Source organism: Rhinopithecus bieti, unplaced genomic scaffold, assembly GCF_001698545.2.
Source record: "Rhinopithecus bieti isolate Rb0 unplaced genomic scaffold, ASM169854v2 scaffold_32014, whole genome shotgun sequence".
Taxonomy (NCBI): Eukaryota; Metazoa; Chordata; class Mammalia; order Primates; family Cercopithecidae; genus Rhinopithecus; species Rhinopithecus bieti.
In genome coordinates this window covers 48,008-73,512 of record NW_016813639.1, presented here as the reverse complement: position 1 = coordinate 73,512, position 25,505 = coordinate 48,008, and the positions used below count along the sequence as shown (strand labels likewise).

At 39.9% G+C, this 25,505-nt stretch overlaps 2 protein-coding genes and 1 non-coding gene across 3 annotated transcripts; 1 reads left to right on the top strand and 2 right to left on the bottom strand.

The window, feature by feature from the left end:
* Positions 1 to 8,885: 8,885 nt before the first annotated feature.
* MYNN (myoneurin) lies at positions 8,886 to 19,792 on the bottom strand. Its single transcript, XM_017848812.1, has 7 exons — positions 19,389 to 19,792; positions 18,283 to 18,579; positions 13,218 to 14,011; positions 12,025 to 12,184; positions 10,150 to 10,328; positions 9,243 to 9,326; positions 8,886 to 9,059 (listed from the first exon to the last, which is right to left on the bottom strand). The coding sequence occupies exons 2-7, from the start codon at positions 18,546 to 18,548 to the stop codon at positions 9,043 to 9,045; spliced, it is 1,500 nt and encodes a 499-aa protein (XP_017704301.1). The 5' UTR covers positions 18,549 to 18,579; positions 19,389 to 19,792; the 3' UTR covers positions 8,886 to 9,042.
* A 719-nt stretch (positions 19,793 to 20,511) lies between these two features.
* Positions 20,512 to 20,584, bottom strand: TRNAV-AAC (transfer RNA valine (anticodon AAC)). Its single transcript has one exon. It is a non-coding gene; the product is annotated as a tRNA-Val (tRNA).
* A 574-nt stretch (positions 20,585 to 21,158) lies between these two features.
* ACTRT3 (actin related protein T3) lies at positions 21,159 to 24,319 on the top strand. Its single transcript, XM_017848813.1, has 2 exons — positions 21,159 to 22,061; positions 22,898 to 24,319. The coding sequence occupies exons 1-2, from the start codon at positions 21,673 to 21,675 to the stop codon at positions 23,814 to 23,816; spliced, it is 1,308 nt and encodes a 435-aa protein (XP_017704302.1). The 5' UTR covers positions 21,159 to 21,672; the 3' UTR covers positions 23,817 to 24,319.
* Positions 24,320 to 25,505: the final 1,186 nt, after the last annotated feature.

The following is a 25,505-nucleotide window of genomic DNA, read 5'->3' as shown; positions in this document are numbered from 1 at the left end:
TACTGTGAAAAACTGAGTAGGGTAATGTTTTAAAAGAAATTTTACAATATAGACTAAAGTTTTAACCCTGGAGAAAGAGGCCAAGGAACTAGACTAAATTTCTTTTTATAATGAAAATATAACCAAGTAGTGAAATAGCATGCAAGTAAAGGTCATTATAGGTATCTAACTGAAAGTTATTAAGTAGTATTAATAAAAAGGTTTGTGGTAGCAAATTACCAGTGACTTTCAAAGGGTTTCAAAGTTCAGAAGTTGAAAAAGTATTCTACCTATCCTATTTACGTGTTACAGACAGGTATTAATAACAATTTCATAAATACAGGCAAATATATATAAACATATACATACCCCTTTCCCAAGTCAGTGCTGCTAGCTTCTCCCATCCTCCTCTCATAGATAACCACTATCCTGATTTCTAATACCAAAGAGTAGTTTTGCCTGTTCTTGACCTTTATATAAATGGAAGCATACAATATACACTTTTTGTGTCTGACTTCTTTTGTTCAACATTATATTAGTATGATTCATTTATGTTGTTTAATGTAGCAGTAGTCTGTTCACTTTTCATTGCTTTATAGTATTCCTCACATGCTGGGTAGTAGGGAGTCTACTAGATTCTGGAAAGAGTTTGATTTCCCAGGCTATGGTCTCTTCCTGTGTGCTACAGAAGGGACCCACAAGTTCCCATATTCCCCCAAAGGGAGATTCAGAAGATGGCTGAAGGGGAAGCAAGTAGGCTTACCTTGAGCTCACAGTGGGGTGCAGGTGGTAAACCTGTAATCTGACCTAGACTGCTGCCTGAGGCAGAGCTGCAGTTGACAGGGCCCCAGAGAGTTTTCCACATCCATGAGAACTGAGATGAAGTCAGTTCAGCAAAGGACAACTGGGCTCTGACCAGACTAGGAAAGACTTGGTTACTTATTTTATAAGCTGCTGCCTGCCGCAACAGAGGTCAGTATAATGCCCAGAGAATGGAAGGGCTCAAGAAAGACTCTGTCTACCCTGATGGCCACTGTCTTGTAAGATATGTCTGGACACCACTTTAGAGAAACAAAGGGCAGAAATAAAACAGCATTTCTCCAAAAGATGAAGCATTACCTTAAAATCCCTTAAGATATTATAAATTCTATCCCCTTTATATCAGACTAGGTTTTAAACTGGCTAAAACTAAAAGTTAATTTTTTCCAGACTTACCACTGGGTATGGGCTCAAGAGGAAGGACATATAAGTTCCATAGGAAAACTCTCATTTCCTCTGCACATCTAAATTATAAAGAGCAAATCTGCAACCATATTGTATGTATTGTTTCACTTTTCTCTTAGCAATCATCCTTTAAGACCCAGCTCAAAGACTGCTCCATCTTATACTGTTGCAGATCATATTACACTCATCATTTTACAATGTTTCAAATTTGAAAGCAAAAAATAAAGCAGTATGTGCTTTTCACATATTTGGGAAAATAATGATGATTTGTCTTAAATGCTCTCCTTTTCAAACTTTTCTATAGTATTATTTATTATGTCTTCTTAGTATCTACTACAACTATATCCATCTGGTTTCTGCTCCCAGTGTTATACTGTACCTGCCTTCTAAAGGATCACCATGCTCCAATTATCCAACCCAATGTTGTCTCAGATTTACATCCTACTTCTCTGTACCATGTGACTGCTACAAAGCCACTTTTGCCTCTGAAAAATGTGTGCCACCTTGGTTTTCTTCCTTTCTGTTATCACTTTCCATCTTCTTTTCCATCTATTTAAATGAATTTTCCCCCCAATTCTGTCCTCATCTTTTTTTCTCCGATACCATCTTCCAGAGCTGCCTTAATCATTTCTATAAATTATTAGCTGCAAGATCTGTATCTCTGGCTTTAACCTGTCCTGGTTCAGGCCCCATTTCCAACCACTACCAGAAATTTCATGCATATCTCACCACCAATCAAATTCGGTACATCAAAATTGCTTCCCTTCTCTAAACATGCTCCTTGACTTATCTCGATGTCAATGGTATCACTATCTTCTCAATCACCAAGGATCAAAGCTTAGGTGTCCAATTTGGGGCTGCCTGATGACAAGGAAAAGAAAGTGACTCAGCCTGTTTAAGAAAAAGGGGATTTAACATAAGGATACAACAGCCACAATCAATGGCATCCAGGGACAGAAAATGAATCATGGCTGCATCACCTCAGTAGGATTGCAAAGCCAGAAAGTAAGGCCACTCTTCTGATCTCTTTAAGGCAGTCTCTTGGCTCCGCAAACCTGTTTCATTCCCTAGTTTTGCTCTATAGATCAGGTTTCTCTGCTTACTCATCATTTCCTTTAGACTTTAGCTTGCTTCACTGACTTCGAGGCCAGTTCTGAAATGATCTTTTCATTTATAGGTATATCATTACCTGATTGTCTCAGAATTTCATAGCTCAAATTTGTGAGAAAGAATCTTAACAGCTCAGTCTGGCCTATGAATTGTTTTTCCCTGGTGAAGTGTTTTGTTGCTGTGGTCACAAGTATGGAATCATGTGTTACATAAGTGGCTGTCTAATCCCCGCCCTCCAGCACGCAACTGTGGTTGGCATGTGAGAACATGGGTTACAAACTTGGCTATCTAATCTCACTCCTTCAGCACAGACTATGGGTAGAGGACTATTTCAAGATGGTGTAGGTGTAGTACTGGAGAGCCTCTGACTTCTATCTCCTCTCCACTTAACACTTTCTCTCCATTCTGCCTAGTTCACTCTTCATCAGCTATGTGCAAATTCTTCCATCAGCCATCTCCTTGTTTGCCTATCCAGGTAAGCAATGGCCGTTTATCCATTCTACTCCTGATGACTGCTCAGCATTTCCTTTCTTGCCTTCCCCTACTATAATACTCAACATCCTGGCTTGTCTTATTGCAAGTTATATTTATGCTTGGCATCTCCATTTGACTGTAAACTTAAGAGTAGTTTATCATCTTTGCAGCTTTATGCATTCTGATTTGAATTTTTTCCCAGCATTTGAAACACTGGCCAGATACTGTTATCCAAATATGTGGATGTTCACATCCATAGTGTTTATTTTAGTAAATTTTTCTTGAAATTAAATACTGTATTTACATAGTAATTATCTAATTTCTTAAACAAATACAGATGGTCTCCGACTTATGATTTCTTGACTTTACAATGTGTGAAACTAATACATATTCAGTATACTCCTTGACTTATGATAAACCCATAAGTCAAGGAGTCTCTGTACAGCAAACCTCTTTTGAATGAACAGAAGCACGAGTTGCAGAGGACAGAAGAGCAGACTATATTATTATCTCAAAAAATTAATGCTGTAATAACTACATATCAATATTGCCCATAAATAATAAGTAAAAATGTAGAATTTAAAGAATTTTACTTGATGGTATTTAAAGTTCTAGGAATTCGGGGGGAAGGAGGAGGGATAGCATTAGGAGGAATACCTAATGTAAATGATGAGTTAATGGGTACAGCACAGCAATATGGCACATGTATACATATGTAACAAACCTGCACGTTGTGCACATGTACCCTAGAACTTAAAGTATATAAAAAAAAAAGTTCTAGGTACTCATATCTAGGTAAAATATTGAAAATTATATTCAAGAGCATCATTTTAAACTGCTTCTCAAAGGTAGAACATCAAGAACTGTTTAATATAGTAGTTCATGGTTGGGCGCAGTGGCTCACGCCTATAATCCCAACACTTTGGGAGGCCGAGGTGGGCAGATCACCTGAGGTCAGAAGTTCGAGACCAGCCTGGCCAACAGAGTGAAACCCTATCTCTAACAAAAATTAGCCAGGTGTGGTGGCACGTGCCTGTAGTACCAGCTACTCAGGAGGCTGAGGCAGAATTGCTTGAACCCAGGAGGCGGAGGCTACAGTTAGCCGAGATCACGCCACTGCACTCCAGCCTGGGCAACAGAGTGAGACTCTACATGTTTGGTATACATTAAAATCACCTATGGGGCTTCTCCAGCATATATATGCCCTGGGAACTGTCTGATTCAATAGGTGGGGTGGGCCTGGATATTGGTATATTGGTATTTCTTTCTTTCTTTTTTTTTTTTTTTTTTTTGAGACGGAGTCTCGCTCTGTCACCCAGGCTGGAGTGCAGTGGCCGGATCTCAGCTCACTGCAAGCTCCGCCTCCCGGGTTTACGCCATTCTCCTGGCCTCAGCCTCCCGAGTAGCTGGGACTACAGGCGCCCGCCACCTCGCCCGGCTAGTTTTTTGTATTTTTTAGTAGAGACGGGGTTTCACCGTGTTAGCCAGGACGGTCTCGATCTCCTGACCTCGTGATCTGCCCGTCTCGGCCTCCCAAAGTGCTGGGATTACAGGCTTGAGCCACCGCGCCCGGCCGATATTGGTATTTCTTAAACATGTTTCTGATATGCATTAAATGGCAGAACTATTTAGAATACTTAAAAAAACTGGTACATGTACATTATTTCAATTACTTGCACAATTTCTGTAGGACTGAAACAGAGAAATAAACTACTGTTGGAATGGAACTTATAGAACCATTACCTTTCAAAAAAGGTCTTCTAAAATTTGTCTATCAAAAATCATCCTGTGAAATTCAACATAAAACAAATGCCATTTAAAAACAGCAAAAAAAAATTTTACATAATCTAGGGTTTCTTTTAAAACAGTCTAAAACCTAACATACAGTAGGCATGATCTGATACAAATATAAAACAAAATTAAATTCATTTAGAAAAGTTTTTCAGTAAGATATTCACCTTCTAAAGACTTCCATAAAAATATGTAATACTTAAATAATTACTAATAGACCTTTCCCAAAACTCTGCGTTGTAACAAATATAAAGTTGGACTTAAAATGGTAGTTATGAGTGTTAGAATGATACCAGATACAACTAAATATAAGCATATTATGATAAACAATAGCATAGCATTAAGAGAAGAATGCCAAAGAAGAGATACCGTCTTCAAGTCTTCTCTGCACATCATTCTGGAAGAGCAGAAAATGATGACAACTCAAGCCATGTCAATTTAAATAAAATTACTTTAGCTAAGAAGCAGAAAATGTGATCAAGAAAAGCTCAATCAATCTTAGCCACTTCAATTATATCAAATAATACTAAAAATAATAAATTTGAAGGCTAATCTATGCAAAGGCAAAATGCTAATTATACCAGAGGAAATTTGGCAACTATTGCCCTTATAGAATTATGACATCACTGTAGCAGTTTTTTGTTCATTAGATGCTGGGATTAATGAAGATATAAATAAATTAAACATAACCTCTCCATTTTAGCAAACTTCCTAAAGAGGCTGAGTCTTTTAATTTTCTTTAATTTCTTCACATTCCAATACAGTCCTATCACATTTAACCCAGAAGAGATTAGGTGAACATTCTAATGCTTTATAAATTTTATTTAAACCCACTATTTTAACTTAATACACATGCATAAATTTCTTAGATAAAATAATCAAATATTAAGTTTGTATCGTACAAAGGTGGTATTTCAAACTCTATTCAAATAAGTCAGTCCCATGTCCCACCAGTGGCAATTTATTAGGAAAATAACGTGTGTGCTGTGAAATGGTGAAGATCTCTACAGATTACAAGCATTAAGTATTTTTATTATGTCTTTTAATTGGTTCCTGTGACTTGGGTCCCAAATAGAGAAAATTAATGAATTAAAGAAATCAATACCAATAAAAACCATATTAACTGTACTACAGGTGTAGTTTAAAAGCAGAAAACAAAAGTCACAGCATGGCAGAAATAAGAAATGATGTCATCTCACACTGAAAAATAGCCTTGTGGGGGGAAAAAAAGAATAAGAAAGAATGTCACCATGCTGTTTGATCGGCACTATAAAAACTGACTTCGTGGAACTGATAATTTCATATCCAAAGATCAGGCAGTGAAATAAATTAATATGTGGGAAAAGTGGCATGGGGATGAGTGGTACAAATATCAGGATAATAACGAATTTTCTACATTCGATTGGAAGAAGTACCATTGTGAAACTACAACCACAACCAAAAGTTGTCGTTTAATTTATAAAATTAACAAACCCCAAACTTATAGAAAACTCAAATATAAAATATTTAATTAAAGTTGGCTTTCTGCTAACTCAAAATGTTTACTTATAATTGAGGTTAATTTCTTAACTCTTTATGCAATATAATGTACCAAATTTAGAAGCCGAGTGATTTCTAGTATGCATTAAGTTTATATCTAGAAAATTCTTTCTGGAATTTAATATTTATTTTAAAAGTGCATAACAGGCATAAGAGAGGCTTATCAAAATATTTCAAAACTCAAGTACATTTTCCTCATCTCCAATATTTTAGAAACCGAATAAAACATAAACTGAATCAAATTCTGAAAACTGTCTTTGACAAGATAAAAACACCAAAATATCTACTTAAAAATTCATTTGAAAATATAATCTCAGATAACTCTAACCAAAAGTACGTACCGATTGGTTGGTTCGTCCAGGAAAGCTGAGTTCTAAATGAGGCAAGACGGTATATGGCGACGTTCTAGAGTGTGAGAAACAGTGTGTGGTGCATTAGAAATAGCTTGCGTAGAGCAGAAGTATGAGTAATGAGGAAATACACGAATGCGACGAGCACCCCAATGTGGTCACGGACGCGGAAATATGGAAATTTTACTTCTCCATAAGTTTACGTATTGATCCGTGGGGCTTACAAATGAGTGAGACACAGCGCTTGGGCTGATATATCATGGATTTTGCTTTAAATTCTGAGGGCAGGAAAATTTAAAATCCCACAGTCAAAACTGGAATCACATGACTGGCGGATTCGTAAACAAGGGCAATTCTAAAAATGCAAAATAAAATGGAAATTTAAGGCAGCTTTAAAAGAAAATAAAACTCATCCACCCAAAATCAAGTGCTACATATTCATTCCTTTAAAAGCTGGGGAGTATAGACATAAAAGCCCAAAAAATAAAAACAAACATGCAGTGGGATGCAGGCATCAGGTGCTTATTACTTCAGTGAATGAAAAATAATGCACAAACTCAAATGAATGGGAATTTATGAATTTATTGCTATTCTTATTCGAGTGAATATATGCACCTTACCAGAGATGTTCTACCAATGACTCTTAGCAATTCCATATTCCTCACAAAGCATAATTGTTGTAAAAAAAATTAATGTGGTTCTGAATACCCATTCACAGTTGACCTCAACAATGTATCTGATGTAGGAGACTGAAGTATCCGTTGACAGGCAGAAGCATGTGATGGTCCTCAGTCCCAAGTGGAAGAGCTAATGGTAAAGTCATATCAGAAGGCTTCACATCCAGAGTTTCTGATAAAGGACTTTTTTGTAAGGAATCTTGTTCATTCAAAGTATGATCCTCTACACTGGAGTCTAGAGTTTTATCTGCACCTACAATGGAAGGAAAAAAAATCTACATTATCTTTAAAAACAAGAAAGACTAATGTACTTACCATTCCCAGAAATTACATTCCAACCTCCATACCTTTACTCAAGTGGTTTCTCTTTTGTAGATATGCCCTCCTCACTATCTATGTAAATTTAATCTGGGCCTCAAGGTTAAGTTCAAGCACTAACTCCATTAAAAAAAATGGACTTGATTAAGAATGAAATAGGGTGAGCTATTTTATCTGCTTAATCATACATTTGCAATTTTCATATACTGTCTTGTGGCATCTATCTCTCTTATTACCATTTAACATTCTACTCAGGTATGCCTTGAATCCTCAACCAGACTGTAAATTCTTTGAGAATAAATGTCAAGTCATACTTCTTTAACTCCCTCAAAGTATTAAATAGTGGTAAGAAATACTCTATTCATTCACTGAATGTTTTTAATAAGTTGTTCATATTATTCTGTGAGTTCAGAATAGTATGTATGGCACTTTCATATATTTTCAGAGGTGAGAAATTCTGCTTTACTCAAGGGAACAATTAGCACACTGACTAAAGATGTACTTTTGCCTTCAAATTTTCCAACAGCTTTAACATGCTTCCGTTACTCTCAAGTGTTGACATGATTTCGGTTTTACCATCCTTGTTAGGTAGACAAAACTGCTTTCGTAAAATTGTAATTATCTGTATTCTTCCCAAACTACTCTTCACTTCAACTAGTCAAGATTTCCTTCTTGTCCCATTGACTCTTTACAATGTTCTCTGCCTGGAAGGAATTCTCTCTTCCCATCTCCATCTTTGAACTCTTCTCCATCCTTCAAGTTCCCTAAAATTAAGTTTTTTTCTAGTACTTACCTCAGAAAAACAGTATCTTCTTTAGCACTTTTGTGTCGATTATGCCCTAAATTTTCCCTTGTAATTATTTATTTGGGTTTCTGGTCTTGCACACCAGGTTGTAAGTGCTTTGAGTACCAGAACTACGCCTTGTTTAACTTCATATTCTCTGAATGTACACTTTGCAGAAATCTAACAAGTGGTTAAATTAATGACTTACTGTAGTTTTCAAATAATTCTATCTTAATACTTATGATGTTTAAGTATTTACACACCAGAAGGGCCTAGTGTCATTTCTAATAATGACAGAATAAAATGGTAAGCACAGGGAAGCTTTTACAAGAATTCATTTTAACCAACAGACTCAAGACTTGTTGTCTGGCTTTCCATTTTTATATATTATAGCAGTGTAGGGTTACCTGTTTCCCTATTTCCTCTTAAACATTTCTGGACTAGTGTTCATGGTAACAACCCCCCCCCCTTTTTTTTTTTCATAATAACCGTAGTAAACCCTGAGTTATCCAGACTCCAGTATGGGATACAGTGACACATAGTTTGCTTATATGTTCCTTCATGCTTGGGACTGTTATTAAGTCAGATTTTAAAAGGAGGAAATGTTTCAAGTTTTTTTAATAAGTTCCTAAAACTTGCATACTAAACACTGTTTAGTAAGAAAATCTGATGTTATCTTGGTATTACCTATTCCTTTTCATTTCTTGGTATATCTGTGCAATTTAATCCAAATCATTTAAAAACTATTGATTATCTGGCATATTTCTTGGAAAACCAACACAATTCTTTAACAAATTTAATTCATACTCCAAACTAAAAAAAAAAAAAAACAAAAAAAACAAAATAAGCAAATAAGTTGATACTTATACATTAAGATATTGCTGTAGGTATAGTATGACTAAATACCATATAGTCCATAATGGCTTAAAAGTCAAGGTTTACATAAAAAGAAATTAAGAGAGAACAAAAAATAATACGTTCTCCCTAAACACAGACCTGTATGGGACCGAAAGTGTTTGTTGAGCTCTCCTGAGGAAATAAAACTTTTCCCACAAATACCACATATGTATGGTTTTTCACCTAGATGGAAAATAAAAGATAGCGAAGTGGTGTACTATACCAATATAATATTTATCAATTACAAATAATCTAAAGTAAGCTTTTCTGAAATATTATTTAAATTAAAACCTCTCTATATTGTACTTTAGAGGTATTTTCAGTGATCCAAGTAAATGAATATTAGTAATTATTATATACTGTTCGTAAGTTTTCATATGTTAAAACTTTATTCCTAAAAATGTCCCTTCTAGTAGAGATGCTTTGGGCATGGAATTTGATTTTTATATGATTAAGAACATGTCAATTCATAAACCCACATATTCTTGCTATCTACTATATTAATAAAGGAGAATAAAAGCATGTAGGGAAGTCTTTTAAAAATGTACCCTAAAAAAGCAGTTTGTTTCCAAACTGCTCTTTTGTGTCTGAATTACTTAATTTGAAAATCTCAGAATATCTGTGTAGGAAAGGTCCTAACAAGTTAAAAACATCAATGTTCAACCCAAACCCACTCCCCAACCCTAACTATAGGAGATGACCTTCAGGAAGCTGAAAAGGTAGTTTTAAAGTCACAAAATGCATCTCAATGCAAGTTTATATAATATCAAAATTATCTCACTGATTTTAATGTGTAAGTTATATAATTTATTTCACCCACCTTGTATTATTCTAGAAAATAAGTCAGCTTTTATATTTAACCAATATGTGAAAATCATAAACAGCTCATAGAAGTGCAAACACATATCTAACTACAAAGTTTCCGATCTACTTTGCTAAAGGCCCAAGTCCTCTTTTTCTTTTATTTATAACTTTATTTTAAGCAGTCTCTCCCTGTCAGACTCACCTGTATGTTTTCGAGAATGAGTGATAAGAGAACTAGAGACAGCAAATGCCTTCCCACAGGTATCACATACATAAGGCTTTTCTCCAGTATGCCTACGGACATGATAGGTCAGTGTGCTGGCTTGAGCAAATCTCTGTCCACACCTATCACAGACATATGGCTTCTCTCCACTATGCTTCCTATTAGTAAATAAATGTAAAGTTAAATAAGTAAAACAATTTGGAGATCAGTCTATATAGCAAGAATTCATGAAATTTTTTACACATTTTATTTCATGTCATCTTAACAGGCCAAGACTATCAGTAGTTGTTTCAGTGTAAACACTGCCAAACACAAATATTTATTATCAAAACATTAGTTCTGAGATCAGTTCAAAAAGTTTTTCCATGATCTTCATATGGTTGTCAGTGGGCCCCTAATACCGCAGGCAATTATTTCCACGAGTCTAGTCACTCTTTGACTCGTGAAAACTCTCTCCTCAAACCATCAGCATTTCCTCACCCATTGTTACTCTCAGGTGACACCCCCTGCTTCCTATTTCACTGAGAAAAATTCATATAACATGAGGGTAACAGTTCATCTGGATCCATCAATTCCAATATGTATACTTGAGATCCTACTTAATGATATCACTTCTGCAATTTCCCCAATCCTACATCATCCATGTTTCTCACTCCATTGGATTATGGTATACAAATATACTGATATCTCCCATATTAAAACAAAACAAAACAAACGAAAAAACAAACACCCTTGACCTTACTTGCTCCTCCTTTCTCTGATCCCCTTTGCCAAAACCTTGAGACTCCAAGTATTCTACTTCCATTTCTTCTCTACTAGCGTCTACTCATGATGCTTTTGTCAAGAGCACTGCTGACTTCCACTTCGCTAAATCCATGTCAATTCTCAGTCTTCATCTTCCTATCATAGAATTTTACAACTGACCACTCCCAACCGGAATAACTTCCTTCACTTAGGATTCCAGGGCAGCCCACTTTCCTGGTTTTCCTCCTCTACTGGCTGCTCCTTCCTCGTTAAGTCTGCTGTTTCTCACCCATCTCTCAGAACCCATAAAGTTAGAGTGCTTCAGGACCATCTTTTGATTTCTTCTGTCCACATTCACCTTCTTGGTGACCTTAGCCAAGGTTATAGCTTTAAATACTGTCATATGCTGATGACTGCCAAACTGGTATCTTCACCTTAAACCAGTCCCCTGAACTGCAGACTTAGATAACCAATTATCTATTGTACATCTCTGTTCAGAAGTGTAAGTCATCTCAAATTTAACATGCTCATAACTGTAATCGTAAATTGCTACACTTCCACTTAAACTGTTCTATCCACAAACCTTCTCTATCTCAGTTAATGGCAACTCCATCTTTATAGGGGTTCAGGCCCAAAACCTCAGAATCATCTTTGACTCTCTTCCAGACTTCACATACAATCAATCTGTCTGCAAATTCTGTGATTTCTAACTTTAAAATATATCCAGAATCTACTACTACTTATTTCTTTCACTGCTGCCACCCTGGCCTGAACCACCATCACCCTTGCTTGGCTTTTATCTATAGATTCCTGTTTACCCTGATTCGACTCTTATAATCCTATACCAGCCAGAATGATCCTCTTAAGTTGCATTCTGGACCATTCTGATCTTATTTCTGGATCAGTCTGACCTTATTTCCTAGTAGTCCCCTGACCCCGCTTATTTCCTATCAACTACTATGGCTTCCTTGTGGTTCCTTGAATGTGTTAATACCGTTTGGTGGAACCACAATTAAAATTCTACTGTCCTGAATTCTAATATAATAGTCTATTCATAAGACTATGGTGATTAAAAGACTAAAAGATCAAACAACTCATTTAGTTTTTTACCTTGCATGAATCTTGAGATTGCTAGAAGTTGCAAACTGTAAGTTGCATACATCACATTTATAGGGTTTTTCTTCACCATGATGCATGCGACTATGGAAGACTAGCTGACATTTCTGAGCAAATCCTTTATCACACAATTCACATTTGTATGGCTTCTCACCTAAAGGAACAATAAAATTTATATTTAGAAAAAAATAGTGTTTTGGTTGCATAAGTCATATAAGATTTCACCAACAGTACTAGCTTTGTTATTAAGAAAATGTTAACTGCTGGAATTGAAAACAAATACAATCTTTTCCAGACCATTGAAAACACCAGTAGAATTAGAAGAAATTAGTGTTTCTGAATTCAAAATGAGAGAAGTACATACAGCATTTAAAAAAGTACAAATCTAGGGCCAGGCTTGGTGGCTTACGCCTGTAATCCCAGCACTTTGGGAGGCCGAGGCAGGCAGATCATGAGGTCAGGAGATCGAGACCATCCTGGCTAACACGGTGAAACCCAGTCTCTACTAAAAATATTAAAAAATTAGCTGAGCGTGGTGGCAGGCACCTGTAGTCCCAGCTACTCGGGAGGCTGAGGCAGGAGAATGGTGTGAACTCGGGGGGCGGAGCTTGCAGTGAGCCGAGATCTCACCACTGCACTCCAGCCTGGGCAATAGAGTGAGACTGTCTCAAAAAATAAATAAATAAATAAATAAATAAATAAGTACAAATCTAAATGTACCAATGGGTGCTCATACTTTACAACCAGAGGACATGCAAAATAAAGGTAACTGTAGAAGCTGAGGGAACACCATATGTGTAATTCCAATGAACATGTTCAGAAGTCAACAAAGTCTAGAAAGTATGTAATAAGTGTTGGCAATATCTGAAAATTGGCCTGAATTGTAATTACATTTTCTCTTTATCAGTTTTAATGTCTTTGTTAAATACTTGGTAAGCTAAATCAACATGCTTATTTGGAGGGAAAATGGTATAAGGAGTTGATGCAATAGGGCTTAAATAGCCATTAAATACTTGGTTACAATTACAAACAAATTTTCAACAGTTTAACACTGTTAAATACTTTGATGAATAGAAAAATATACCAACTTCTGATCACAAGTAGTGTGTGCTAAGTACTCTCTATAAAAATACACTATTTTAGTCACAGTATAAAAATAATTTTATCTCCCCACACACCCGTCTCACCTGTATGAGTTCTTACATGCGTTTTCAGCTGGTTACATTGGGTAAACGCCTTTCCACATAAGTGGCAGACGTAAGGTTTAACTCCTTTATGTATTCTCATGTGCCTTCTCAAACTGCTGGCTTCTGAAAATACTTTCCCACATGTGTTACACATTGGCTTGGCCTTGGAATACCTCTGATCCAGCTCTTCCCCAGAGTTCTCTGCCTCATAAGGACTCTTGACACTCGCTATATTAGACATAGAGTGTTCTTTCAGAGCACAGTTTGGCTGTGATTTTCCACGTTTCCGTTTCACTGTAACAGTCTGCACAATATCTTGTGCTGGAAAAGTATTTTCCACAACTGATGTCAACTCGAGTTCTGAATTATCATTTATTTGTGCAACTTGTTCTACTACAGGTGTGGACAGTTTATTTGCATCTAGGAATAATTCAACAGATGCATTCTCTAAGATGTCACTGGGATATTGCACTGTTTTATTCTGCCCTGTTTTCGGGGAGTTGAAAGGCTTCTTCTTCTTTTTTGTTTGAAATGACTTTTTTGGCAACGCCCCTTGTTTAGGATTTGCCTGAACCGAATCTGTAGATACTTCTGATTTCTCTCGATTATTATAATCTCGCAGAGTAAGAAGACAAGTCTGTTGATTCAATTCAACGTTTCCAGTAATACTACATATCTCTGTAGAAGAAGGATTAGCAATAAAAGCAAAATCTTCCATCTTTATTTTGCATTTAGTGACCACCTCTTCCACTTTGAGATAGTCAGCAGCCTGATGAATTTCTTTAACATTCCAACTGTAAGGAAACAAGGCTACATGACAATATTCTGATCAAAGAAAAACTTTTTGAAACAGAGCTGCATATATTCTTCAATGTATTTTAAAGACCTAATGAAGCAGAATGATGAAAAGACATCACTAAGAGAAAATATATTTATAAATTCATTCAGAATAATGTTTAGGTGAAAATCTCCAATTTTACAGAACTTCAAGAGATGAAAATGGCTATTCACAGCTGTCAGTGAACCACTGCAGAAAACTTAAATGTTAAATTTTCGGCTTTAAAAAACAAAAACAAAAAACTCTAGAACACAAAAATAGCTGATGGCAACTCACTACCTCCTCCATTCATCCTGAGACCGCTTCAGATAGCAACCAACTTTTCTGGATTGGCAAGAGGCAAAAAGAGGCAAAGTCTAATGACTCTTGTTTCCTACTGTTTTCTCCTGCTCCCCTGTGAAGGACTTTAATTATGTTTGCCAAACTTTGCTGTGCGTGTGAATCACCCAGGAATCTTGTTAAATATAGATTCAAATTCAGTAAGTCTGTGATGGGGCCTGAGATTCTGCATTTCTTTTTTCTGTTTTGAGATGGGACATTCCTCTGTTGCCCAAGCGGGAGTGCACTGGTATAATGATAACTCACTGCAGCCTTGAACTCCTCGGCTCAAGTGATTCTCCTGCTTCAGCTTCCCAAGTAAGTGGGACCACAAGCATGTGCTACCACGCCTGGATTTTTTTTTTTGTAGAGGCAGGGTCTCGCTATGCTGCCCAGGCTGGTTTCGAACTCCTGGCCTCAAGTGATCCTCCCACCTTGGGCTCCCAAAATGCTAGGATTAATTTGGGCTCCCAAAGTGTGAGCCACCAGCCCTGGCTCTTTGGGCTCCCAAAGTGTGAGCCACCAGCCTGCCTGCATTTCTTAATACACTCCCTGGTGATGCCAATGTTGCTAAGAGGAACCCACTTAGAGGAACAAGGTTTTAGAATATTAAACTCTCTCTAGCAACCCTCTCAACCTTTTTTGGTGATACGCAACCCAAATTAGCTGGAGTGTTTGTGATATGAGAATTACAAAGACTTAAGCCACCGTGTTCAATATTCTAGTCAAATGTTTACTAAGCATCTACCATGTGTGGTACTAAGATATTAATGAATAAATAGTCTCTGCCCTTCAGAAGTTCACAATGTGGTGAAAGGTTGTTTGATTAATGTAGCACTGGCTCTGGCATTACTAGCTGACTTAATTAGGGTAAGTCAGCATCTTTGGGGGGTTCAACTTTCTTAGCTGTAAAATTAGAGCTGAGTTGGTATTAACACTAAAAATATGACTGTTATAAGTATTTGAGGATAGAAACACACACACATCCCCCTTACTCTCAAATAATCTTCCTACTTGATTTTTTCCCTAAATATGGTTTATCTTTAGGAAGATGATCTTTTTCTCTCTTTGTTGTAAGTATAAGCCAGAAAAGGGTTTTAATCAAAGCTGACAATGTAAATACAGTGCTGGTGACACTATTTTTTTGAAGGACTAAAATTTGAAATAAAAAATAACTAGTGTCATGAACCTCTAAGATCTCTAAAAGTATCCTGCAGTATCTACAAATCTCTACCCATGTTCTCATCATCTTCTAATTAAACTTGCTTTGCCTCAAGTGCCACCTGTTTCCCCTTATTTAATTTAGCGTCACAACAGCTTTTCAAAAATTGTCTTTTGGGCTGGGCCACTAAAAAAGATCTTTTGGTCTCCAATTGTGTTTACTGCTCCATAAAATGAACTGCCAAACAGATAACAAGGTCAGGTAGCCTTTAAGACCAATATAAGTTAGCAGGAAGTTATACATTAATTGTTCAAGGCCGGGTGCAGTCACTTACACCTGCAATCCCAGCAATTTGGCAAGCCAAGGTGGGCGAATCACCTGAGGTCAGGAGTTGAAGACCAGCCTGGCCAAAACGGTAAAACCCCATCTCTACAAAAAATAACAAAAATTAGCCGGGCATGATGGTGGGTGCCTGTAATTCCAGCTACTCGGGAGGCTGAGGCAGGAGAATCCCTTGAACCTGGGAGGTGGAGGTTGCAGTGAGCCAAGATCGTGCCATTGCACTCCAGCCTGGGCGACAGAGACCCTGTCTCAAAAAAAAAAAAAGTTCAACATTGAAATGGTAATTCATACAAACTATTTCATAGACGGCTATAATCTCAGTCACAGTTAAGAGCACCAATCAACATTTACTTCTAACAGATTTGCTTTTGTTTACAAGTATTAGATAACATCTTGTGAACAGTCATTGAAGGTCATTTAATTGCATATTGCCAGGTATATGCCAAAATGCTTTATAAGATTATCCTCAGGACATGCCTATGAAATCTATTATAATCCTCATTTTAAATACAAGTGAAAATCAGAAGTCCAAAGAAATAAATAACTTGTCCAAGAGCACAGAATGTTAGAACGAAGATTTGACCAAGGTAATCTGGCCCCTGAGCCAACTAATTCTATTATTCTACCCGTTTTCTTAATCACTAAGTTGTAAGCCTTTCTATTTTGGTATAAATCCTCTCTTGCATTTCTAGCTGAACTTGAAGAATTAGCTCCCCAGTCCCCAGGAAAGATATGTACCAAGAGACTGAACAAAACACCTGGCTGTTCTTCACATTGGTTCTTTGCATGAAGTCTCAAAGAAAAGTGCTCTACTGTGTATTCAAATGAAGATTTTTTTTTGCATAGTTAATTGAGAAAGGGAAAACATTAAATTGAAGGCCAGTCAAAATTCACACTGCTCTTTTCCCTTAATCAACTTATCAAGAACTCACTTGAAGATTTCATTATACCAAAATTTAAAAATAATTCCAAAATAGTATGAAAGTTTACTTTTCTCTCCCTCCCCTCCCCACACTGGATACTTCTTGCACAAGAATGTTTCCTTGTCAAAAGGATTAATGAGCACCCTGATTCTAGATTTTTAAATAAGTATCTTTCCATGATAAGCTGCAATATATAAGGGAGGGAAAGATTTTGCTTACTGTATACATGCACATCTCTACCGAGATCTGGAAAAGAATGAATTAATATATATCAAAAGGTTAACAGGGGTTACCAGTGGGTAGCAGAATTTCAGGTGTTTCTTTTTTTCTTTTTTCTAATTTTTCTCCAAGAAATGTGGAATTAAAGGGGAGGACAGGGTAAAGAAGAAAATAAAGAAATTAATGTTCACAGGGAAGTGAATAAGGATCAAGTAAAACCTTATTTAGTCTCAAGGTAGTTATTACCATCTCATTTTGACAGATGGGGAAACTGAGGCCCAGAGAGATTGCATCATGCTCAAGGAGACATAGCAACTGACAGGAAAGATCTAATTCCAAAGCCTATAATCTTCCCATATCAGAAGATTATGAACAGTCTACTCATGTTCCCACTTTCATAGGAGAGGCAGAAATAAGACAGGGGTAATTTAATCAGTTTCTCTTTGCTTTTATTCCCTCCACCTTTTCCCCTACAATCAGTAAATGTATTGATATTAATCTAATTATATGGTTCATTATATAGGGGAGACACACAGTGCCTGCAATATCAGATTCCTCAGAACCCACTTTTTGTTAATGCTGTGATAATAACAGTAAGCATCTTAGAGAAGCATTCTAGCATCTTTGACCTTACTTCAGTATTAGTACTGGTAGGTTAATAGAGATAACAGGAGTCAGAATGAGGGAGAGAGACCAGAGGAATACAAGGACCAAAAAGCAATGGGAAACTGGAAGTCACTTAGAATTTTTTGTGTTTGCAGCCTGGCCAACATGGTAAAACCCTGTCTCTACCAAAAAAAAAATACAAAAATTAGCCAGGTGTGGTAGTGCACGCCTGTAGTCCCAGCTACTAGGGAGGCTGAGGTGGGAGAATCGCTTGAACCCGGGAGGCAGAGGTTGCAGTAAGCAGAGATTGCACCACTGCACTGCAGCTTGGGTGACAGTGAGTCCGCCTCAAAAATAAAATAAAATAAATTCATTGTGTTTAATGTTCAAGTTTACGTAAGTGAAATCACAGGCTCTGTTTCAGTAGATGAACGTGTCAGAAATCTTACTGTTTATCATCTGTGGTTTCTGTGCTTATGAAATATTGCCTGCTCATCCTAAATCAATGATACTGATTTCTTTATAAAAACAAACATTGTATGCATAAAACAGTTGAAGAATTTGAGTTCAGAGAATGAAGGGAAAAAACACAAAGCTACTTTTGCTGTGAAGACTACTGACTAGTTTTTACAACTGGAAATAAAATGTGAACCTTACCTGTCAAGATTTAAAGTTCCCGTGTATATAAACTCCAACAGTTTCTGAAATCCATCAGCCTTCACCTGACTCTGATCAAGAAAGACATTGTTCTCAGAAGTGCTTCTGTAGATCGCACCAAAATACTCACTAAAGGAGGCCAGTACATTCCTATGAGCTTTAAACTGGAATTCCCCAATCACTATGGTGCAGTCACAAAGAAAACCTGCTTCCCGCTGTTTGTTCAGTCTCTCTAAAAGGTGCTCACAGTGGTGCGAATACTGCATTTTGATATCAGAATGGAACTCTACCCTTGATCTAAAAGACAAAAAGAAATAGTAAATCAGTAACCAAAGTTTTCATCAACGTTCAGTGAGGGAAGGGACAGAGGACATAACTTTAACAATTATATTTTAGCCCCCTTGAAAATCCTTATCAAACATATATGGTTAAGAATGAAGGGATGGGTGCCTTTCTATCTTTGGTTCCCTTGACCAACTAACACAATCCTTTGGACATATCAATAAGCGATGGTGAATGGCAACACTTCTACCACCTGAAAAAAGCACCGCAAAACTTAACGCTTTCACATCAGTTGAACCCTCAGATTTTCAAGCTCAGTAGACATACTTATGTTACAAAAAATTTTTTTAAGCCACTAAGACACGATCTCTTGGGACTGATAGGGGCAGAACAGTACGAGTTTTTAAAAACTGCTCTCAAGTCACCGAAACCTGTTAGTTTCCCCAGTGCAGTTTCTCCAAAACGCGAGGTGGCTGCCCATAGAGCCGGGAATGTGCTGGGCCACGGCTTGTTGTCAAAGGTTCTATCACTCGCGCCGAGGAGGCCACACCTTCTCCCTTCCCACTCTCTCTACGCGAGGCGGCATCCGAGAGTGACAACCACAGCCAGTCCCTCCTCGGCTTCTGCCGCCCTGCCCTCTGCCCAGCTCCCACTCCCGCGAACTGCTACAGCAGAGGTTGTGGCCCAGGCCACTCCGGGGCTGCCTAACCCAAGCCTTCCACCTGCGCCCGCACCCGTGCGGGAACTCCAAGGAGCCTGCCCTCCGATGGCCCAGGTTCTGGAGAGACCGGGAATGGCGGGCTGGGGGTGAAGTAGGAACTCACCGATAGCAACCCAAGTGCGGAACACAGTTTCTTCACTCTGTCTCCGCCATCTTGGGAGGACGTCACCGCGCCACGCTCCGCCCTTCCCTTCCTTCCACGGTGGCGTCATGTCCGGCCCTGTCATCCCGTGGCAGTGCGGGAGGCTCTGGGGCCGTGGGGATCCAGCGCCGGCCGGGGCGGGACAGGATGGCCCACAGAGACCCACACCCCAGCATGCCAGGGGTCCCTCGAAGCAGCAGGCGTCATGGATACGAGAGCTGAGGGCTCGCTAGCTCGCAGCGCTCCGCCTGTCTTCCTCTTCGCGAGCATTCTGGTGTCGGCAGTCAGCGTCTGGCGCTCTGCCCCGGCACTGCGCCGAGGCCCGGCAGCACTGCACCGCGGGCGTCTCTCCTGAAGCCAGCTGCGCACTGGATGCGGGGGCTTGTAGTTGCTTGTCTTCTCCCATCATCCTCCCCTTTCTCGGGGCCCCCACCGGTGGAAACTGCTGCATGTGTACTCGGATCTCTGCCATGGGGGATTTTTTAGCTGAGACTCGGCACCCCTTTCCCGCTTACGAACCTGAAAACTCTTGGCACCCCCTGGTTTTTTTGTGCCCCAGCCAACTGTGGCTCAGCTTCCAAGATGCCCTTACCTGGTGACAGGAGTCGGGGATGCACGAAAGCGGAGCAGCTGGGCACAGTGGGCATGCGCAACATTAGAGGAAGGTGGGCTTTATACCGGAAAAGGTTTTCCTGCGTCTGGACTAGAAGATTTTTAATACGATTATTTACATTCACTTCAGACGAAAAACCAAGTGACATAATACAAAAACGCTCAGGAGGCGACAGGACTAACCACTTTTACACTTTGATCTTTCCTTCTAGGCTGTACAGTATTCTTTATATATTAGATGGTGAGTCAAATTCATTTAAAACCCGGGGCACGTGTTCCACGTGGCAAGGCTTCCATAAAAACATTTGGTGAACGAATAAAGTAACATAAAAACTTACAGTTCAAACTCTCAAATTGCTATCAAGATCATGTCTTTTAAAAGACCGATATAAATCTCACGCTAACCAAAAAAAAAGAAAAAAAGTGATCTCCCGATTTCTCCCAAGCTTAGAAAAGAACGTGTAACTGAGTTTGTTTCCGCCCGGTTTCGAACCGGGGACCTTTCGCGTGTTAGGCGAACGTGATAACCACTACACTACGGAAACCTCACTGTAATACTGGTCTTTTATAGTCCTTGATATATATGTGTCAATTCGCAACTCTCAAGTGAAAAATGATTTATGCCCAATTGAACAGTGCGAAACTATTTCAAAAGCTTGAATCTGCATGCACTTTCTTCCAAAGCGCCTAGGTACCGCGGTAGAAACCAGGCACTCCCGAGTTGCCCTTCCTTTGGGTGCACTTTTTTTTTTTTTTTTTTCCTGGGAAATAAGGTTTTATTTATACATCCTTTCCGCAGGTTGAGCTGCTCAGAGTCCGGGGCGAAGCAGGGAACTTTCGTTATTCAGCCGCGAAAAAGCCATCCTTTCAGCTGCTGGTGGAAGGACGTGTAAAATTACTTTTGAATTTCCTCCTTTTGCTTATGAAGACCAAGCAGAGGTTCTAAATTGACTGCTTGTTTTAAAATTCTCTACAGGGTATGCAGAATCAGACACCAGGATGCGTTTATTGACATCCAATGTACTTTTAAATTTTTCCAAACTTGAATTTCCTACGACCTGAGAAACTTCACTTTTCCTCCAAAAAGGCAGGCACGTCCTTCAGTCTAAAAATCAAGAGTAGGGAATGAGGCTTGCAGATTACACCAGAAGGATATAATTCGAATATATATATATGTGCGAGGAACTACTATTTTGTTTTAATTGCGTATATTTTGCTTGGAAATCATAGGAAGAAACACAACAAAGCATTGCCCGGTGTACAGAAAAAATAATAAACGTACTTAAAACTCATTTAAATTCTAGCATTTTTCTCCTTATTTTAGAAGTTTAACGTTTCAGAAGCAGACACTGCCTCCCTTCCTGCGACAACTTTCCCCTTTTAAGTCTCATTTTTCCCCAGTTTCAAGGGCGAATTCTAGAACTCCCCGGAACCGCCACCAGTTAACCAGAATTCAGTGGCTTTGGAAAATAAAACTGCTTTTATAGCTCTTTTGGGTATTTGAGAAATGCACTTGTGAAGTGTTAGAGTTGAATCTTTTGATGGGAAAGTCGGGTTTTCCTGATACTAGGATTCCGGGATTCCAGGGGTTGGGGTGGCCCAGTTCCTGCGAGAAGCAATAGCGGGCGGTGACATGAGGAGCACAGTGCGTCCAGCGAGTCCTTGCGCCTGGGGGCCTTCCGAATCCCCGCCTGCGCCCCAGGATTCGGGCCTCACCGGGCCGTGCGGGGGCCTCTGTGACGCAGTGTTTCAGGCAGTCGGCCCCGGCAGAGCCCGCAGCCAGAGCGGCCCAGAGACAGGAGGCGGCGGCGGCAGCGGCGGCATGAACCACTGCCAGCTTCCGGTGGTGATCGACAACGGCTCGGGAGTGATCAAGGCGGGACTGGCTGGGAGCCGGGAGCCCCAGTTTGTCTACCCGAACATTATCGGCCGCGCCAAGGGCCAGAGCCGCGCGGCCCTGGGCGGGCTAGAACTCTGCGTGGGTGACCAAGCTCAGGACTGGAGGAGCTCGCTGTCCATCAGGTACCTCCTTCTCCCAGCAAGACTGGTGGGGCTGGGGAGGTTGTGGGGGGTGGGCTGGGGAGGCTGGGGTGGGGCTGGGGAGGTTGTGTGGGGTGGGAAGGGAGGTTGTGGAGCGGGGCGGGGGAGATTGGGGGCGGGGCTGGGGAGGTTTCGGGGGCCGGGCTGGGAGTTGCAGGGGGCGGACTGAGGAGTTGCGGGGGCGGGGCTGGGAAGGTTGGGGCGGGGCTGAGGAGTGGGGGCGGGCTGGGAGTTGGGGGGTGGGGCTGGGTTGGGTTGGCTGGGGCGGGGGGAACTGGGGGTGTTTGGGGTGGGGCAGGGAAGAACCCCAAAGGAGGTGCGCAATGGGGACAGAAAGGATAAGGAAGCAGGGAGCAGGAAAGCCCCAGCCAGCTGGAGTTACTACAAACGCGCGGGTCACAAATCTCCATGGGTACCACACATCTAAAAAATGGAACATTTTGCTCTCTGTGGCTATACAAATGTATTCAAACGTATAAAGTTATCGAACGAATTCATTTAAGAATATTAACTCATGGTTCCTTTTGTCACTTGGGTTATTCTCTTCGATTGACATTTAAACTATACTATAATGTGGACATTTCCCAATTTTTTAAAAGTCGTAAACTTCCAAAGGAGAGAGAAAATAGAAAGCAACAAAAATTGCAGAGGTAAGTAGCTGTGCTAATTTTTGCTGACACTTACCTTCTGTGAGAGGCTGTGGCAGTTATTGCCCATAAAGGGATATTGGTAATAAACGCGGGGTATTAACTGATGGTGGAAGACAATAGAACTAGAAAAATAAAAAGCTGTCATTGATCTTAGTGCTCTCCCTACAGTTACCCAGTGGAGCGTGGTCTCATTACTTCATGGGAGGACATGGAGATCATGTGGAAGCATATCTATGACTATAACCTAAAGCTGAAGCCGTGTGATGGCCCAGTCTTGATTACTGAGCCAGCCCTGAACCCACTGGCCAACCGGCAACAGATCGTGGAAGTGTTTTTTGAGCATCTGGGTGTTCCTGCCTTCTATATGTCCATCCAGGCTGTGCTGGCTCTCTTTGCTGCTGGCTTCACTACTGGTCTTGTGCTGGATTCAGGTGCTGGGGTTACCCAGAGTGTGCCCATCTTTGAGGGTTACTGTCTGCCTCATGGTGTGCAGCAATTGGATCTGGCGGGCCTTGACCTCACCAACTACCTCATGGTGCTAATGAAGAACCATGGTATCATGTTGCTTAGTGCTTCAGACAGAAAGATTGTTGAAGACATCAAGGAGACCTTTTGTTATGTGGCAATCAACTACGAAGAGGAAATGGCCAAGAAACCTGATTGTCTAGAGAAAGTTTACCAACTACCTGATGGGCAGGTCGTCCGGCTCCATGACCAGCTCTTTTCTTGTCCAGAGGCCCTCTTCTCTCCGTGCTGTATGAACCTTGAGGCCCCTGGCATTGATAAGATATGCCTCAGCAGCATAATGAAATGTGATACAGGCCTGAGGAATTCCTTCTTTTCCAATATTATCCTTGCCGGGGGATCAACCTCTTTCCCTGGTTTAGACAAGCGGCTAGTTAAGGATATAGCAAAGGTGGCTCCTGCCAACACCGCTGTGCAAGTTATAGCTCCCCCAGAAAGGAAAATATCAGTGTGGATGGGAGGTTCTATTCTTGCATCCTTGTCTGCCTTCCAGGACATGTGGATCACTGCTGCAGAATTTAAAGAAGTTGGACCCAACATAGTACACCAAAGATGCTTCTGAAATACAGATAAAATGGTTAGAAGAAAATGTTTTGAGTATATGTGACAGAAACTTTGGATATTATGTGTTTCTGGGAGAAGAGAAAATACTTCAACTATTGGGATGCCAATATTTCTGTTGTATTTCTATAATGGGCTTGGGGATAATAATGATGAAGCTCAAGAACAGGTGTCTATTGAGTAGAACCAAGTTAAAATAATGTTTCCCATAGTGTTTCTTCTATAAGTTGATGTCGGTGAGCTTATATTTCCCTTGGAAGAGAGCATATGTAGTACAATATGCTATGTGCCAAATGAGTGATAAGATTTAAGCTTATTGAAGTTTAGGGAAAGAAGGTTGCTGTGGTGAAGAAAGAGACTCCATAGCAGAGGTACACCATCATGGAAGGGGTGGCATTGGGATGGAGGGCAGATATCCAGGCAAGCATGCTAAAATGAACAAGTTGCTAAAGATGAGAATGAACAAAGCATATTCAGGGCATGTTTAATAGACTGATTTTGTTTGTTTTTAAAATTTTTATTTATGGATGCATTTATTCATTTAGTTTTAGAGGCAGAGTCTTGCCCTGTCTCCCAGCCTGGAGTGCAGTAGTGCAATCATGGCTCACTGCAGCCTCCAACTCCTGGGTTCTGCCCTCAGCCTCCCAAGTAACTGAATCCACAGGTGTGCACCACCACGCCTAGCTTAGACTGATTTTGTTCAAGTGAAGAGCTCATATAGAGAAGAGCAAGCGCTATGACTAGCAAGGTTAAGTGAAGGCCAGGGACTGAAAGGCTTTAAGTGCTAAATATCCAATATGCAAAGGAGAGAAATTAAAGATTTAAAAGCAGAAGCCTTAAGGAAACTATGTTATGATGAATGTGGTGATAGTTTGGAGAATAAATTGAACAGGGAAGGCCCTGGAGATTTGGTGATCAGTTAGAAAGTTACTAGTCCAGATATAAAGTGCCAAGTCTTGTACTCAAGATTATAAGCAATAGGAATTTAAAAAAAGAAATTATGAAAACTGACAAGATGTAGTGCCTACTTAGATATGAAGGGGAAAGAAGGGTTTGAGATAATGTGGGATGCTAAGAGAATGGTAGTGGTGTTGACATATAACTCAAAGCATTTAGCATCTACTCTATGTAAGGTACTGTGCTAAGTGCAATAGTGCTAAAAACAGGAGTCAGATTCTGTCCTTAAAAAACTTTACAACCTGGCAGATGCTATGAAGGAAAAAGGGGATGGGAGAGAGAGAAGGAGGGAGAAAGATGGAAAGAGAGACATTTTACTTTTCTTTTAGATCGAGGACAGACAGCGACAACTCCACGGAGTTTATCCAACTGAATATGAGTAAAACTTTTAAGATCATCTTGTCATTTATATGTAAAACTGCACTATACTGGCCATTATAAAAATTCTCGGCCGGTTGCGGTGGCTCACACCTGTAATCCCAGCACTTTGGGAGGCCAAAGCGGGTGGATCGCTTGAGCCCTGGAGTTGGAGACCAGCTTGGGCAACATGGTGAAACCCCGTCTCTACTAAAAACACAAAAACTAGCCAGGTGTGGTGGCGGGTGCCTGTAATCCCAGCTACTCAGGAGGCTAAGGCACGAGAATCGCTTGAACCCGGGAGGCGGAGGTTGCAGTGAGCCGACATCACGCCACTGCACTCCAGCCTGGGCGAAAGAGCAAGACTCTGTCTCAA

Excerpts from the sequence above, each read along its gene's own strand:
- MYNN (XM_017848812.1), bottom strand. The coding sequence starts at position 18,548 with ATGCAGTATTCGCACCACTGTGAGCACCTTTTAGAGAGACTGAACAAA. Across the intron at positions 12,185-13,217 it reads GCATGTAAGAACTCATACAG|GTGAGAAGCCATACAAATGT; the intron begins GTGAGACGGGTG and ends TTGTTCCTTTAG. Across the intron at positions 10,329-12,024 it reads AATCTCAAGATTCATGCAAG|GAAGCATAGTGGAGAGAAGC; the intron begins GTAAAAAACTAA and ends ATTTACTAATAG.
- ACTRT3 (XM_017848813.1), top strand. The coding sequence starts at position 21,673 with ATGAGGAGCACAGTGCGTCCAGCGAGTCCTTGCGCCTGGGGGCCTTCC. Across the intron at positions 22,062-22,897 it reads AGGAGCTCGCTGTCCATCAG|TTACCCAGTGGAGCGTGGTC; the intron begins GTACCTCCTTCT and ends CTCTCCCTACAG.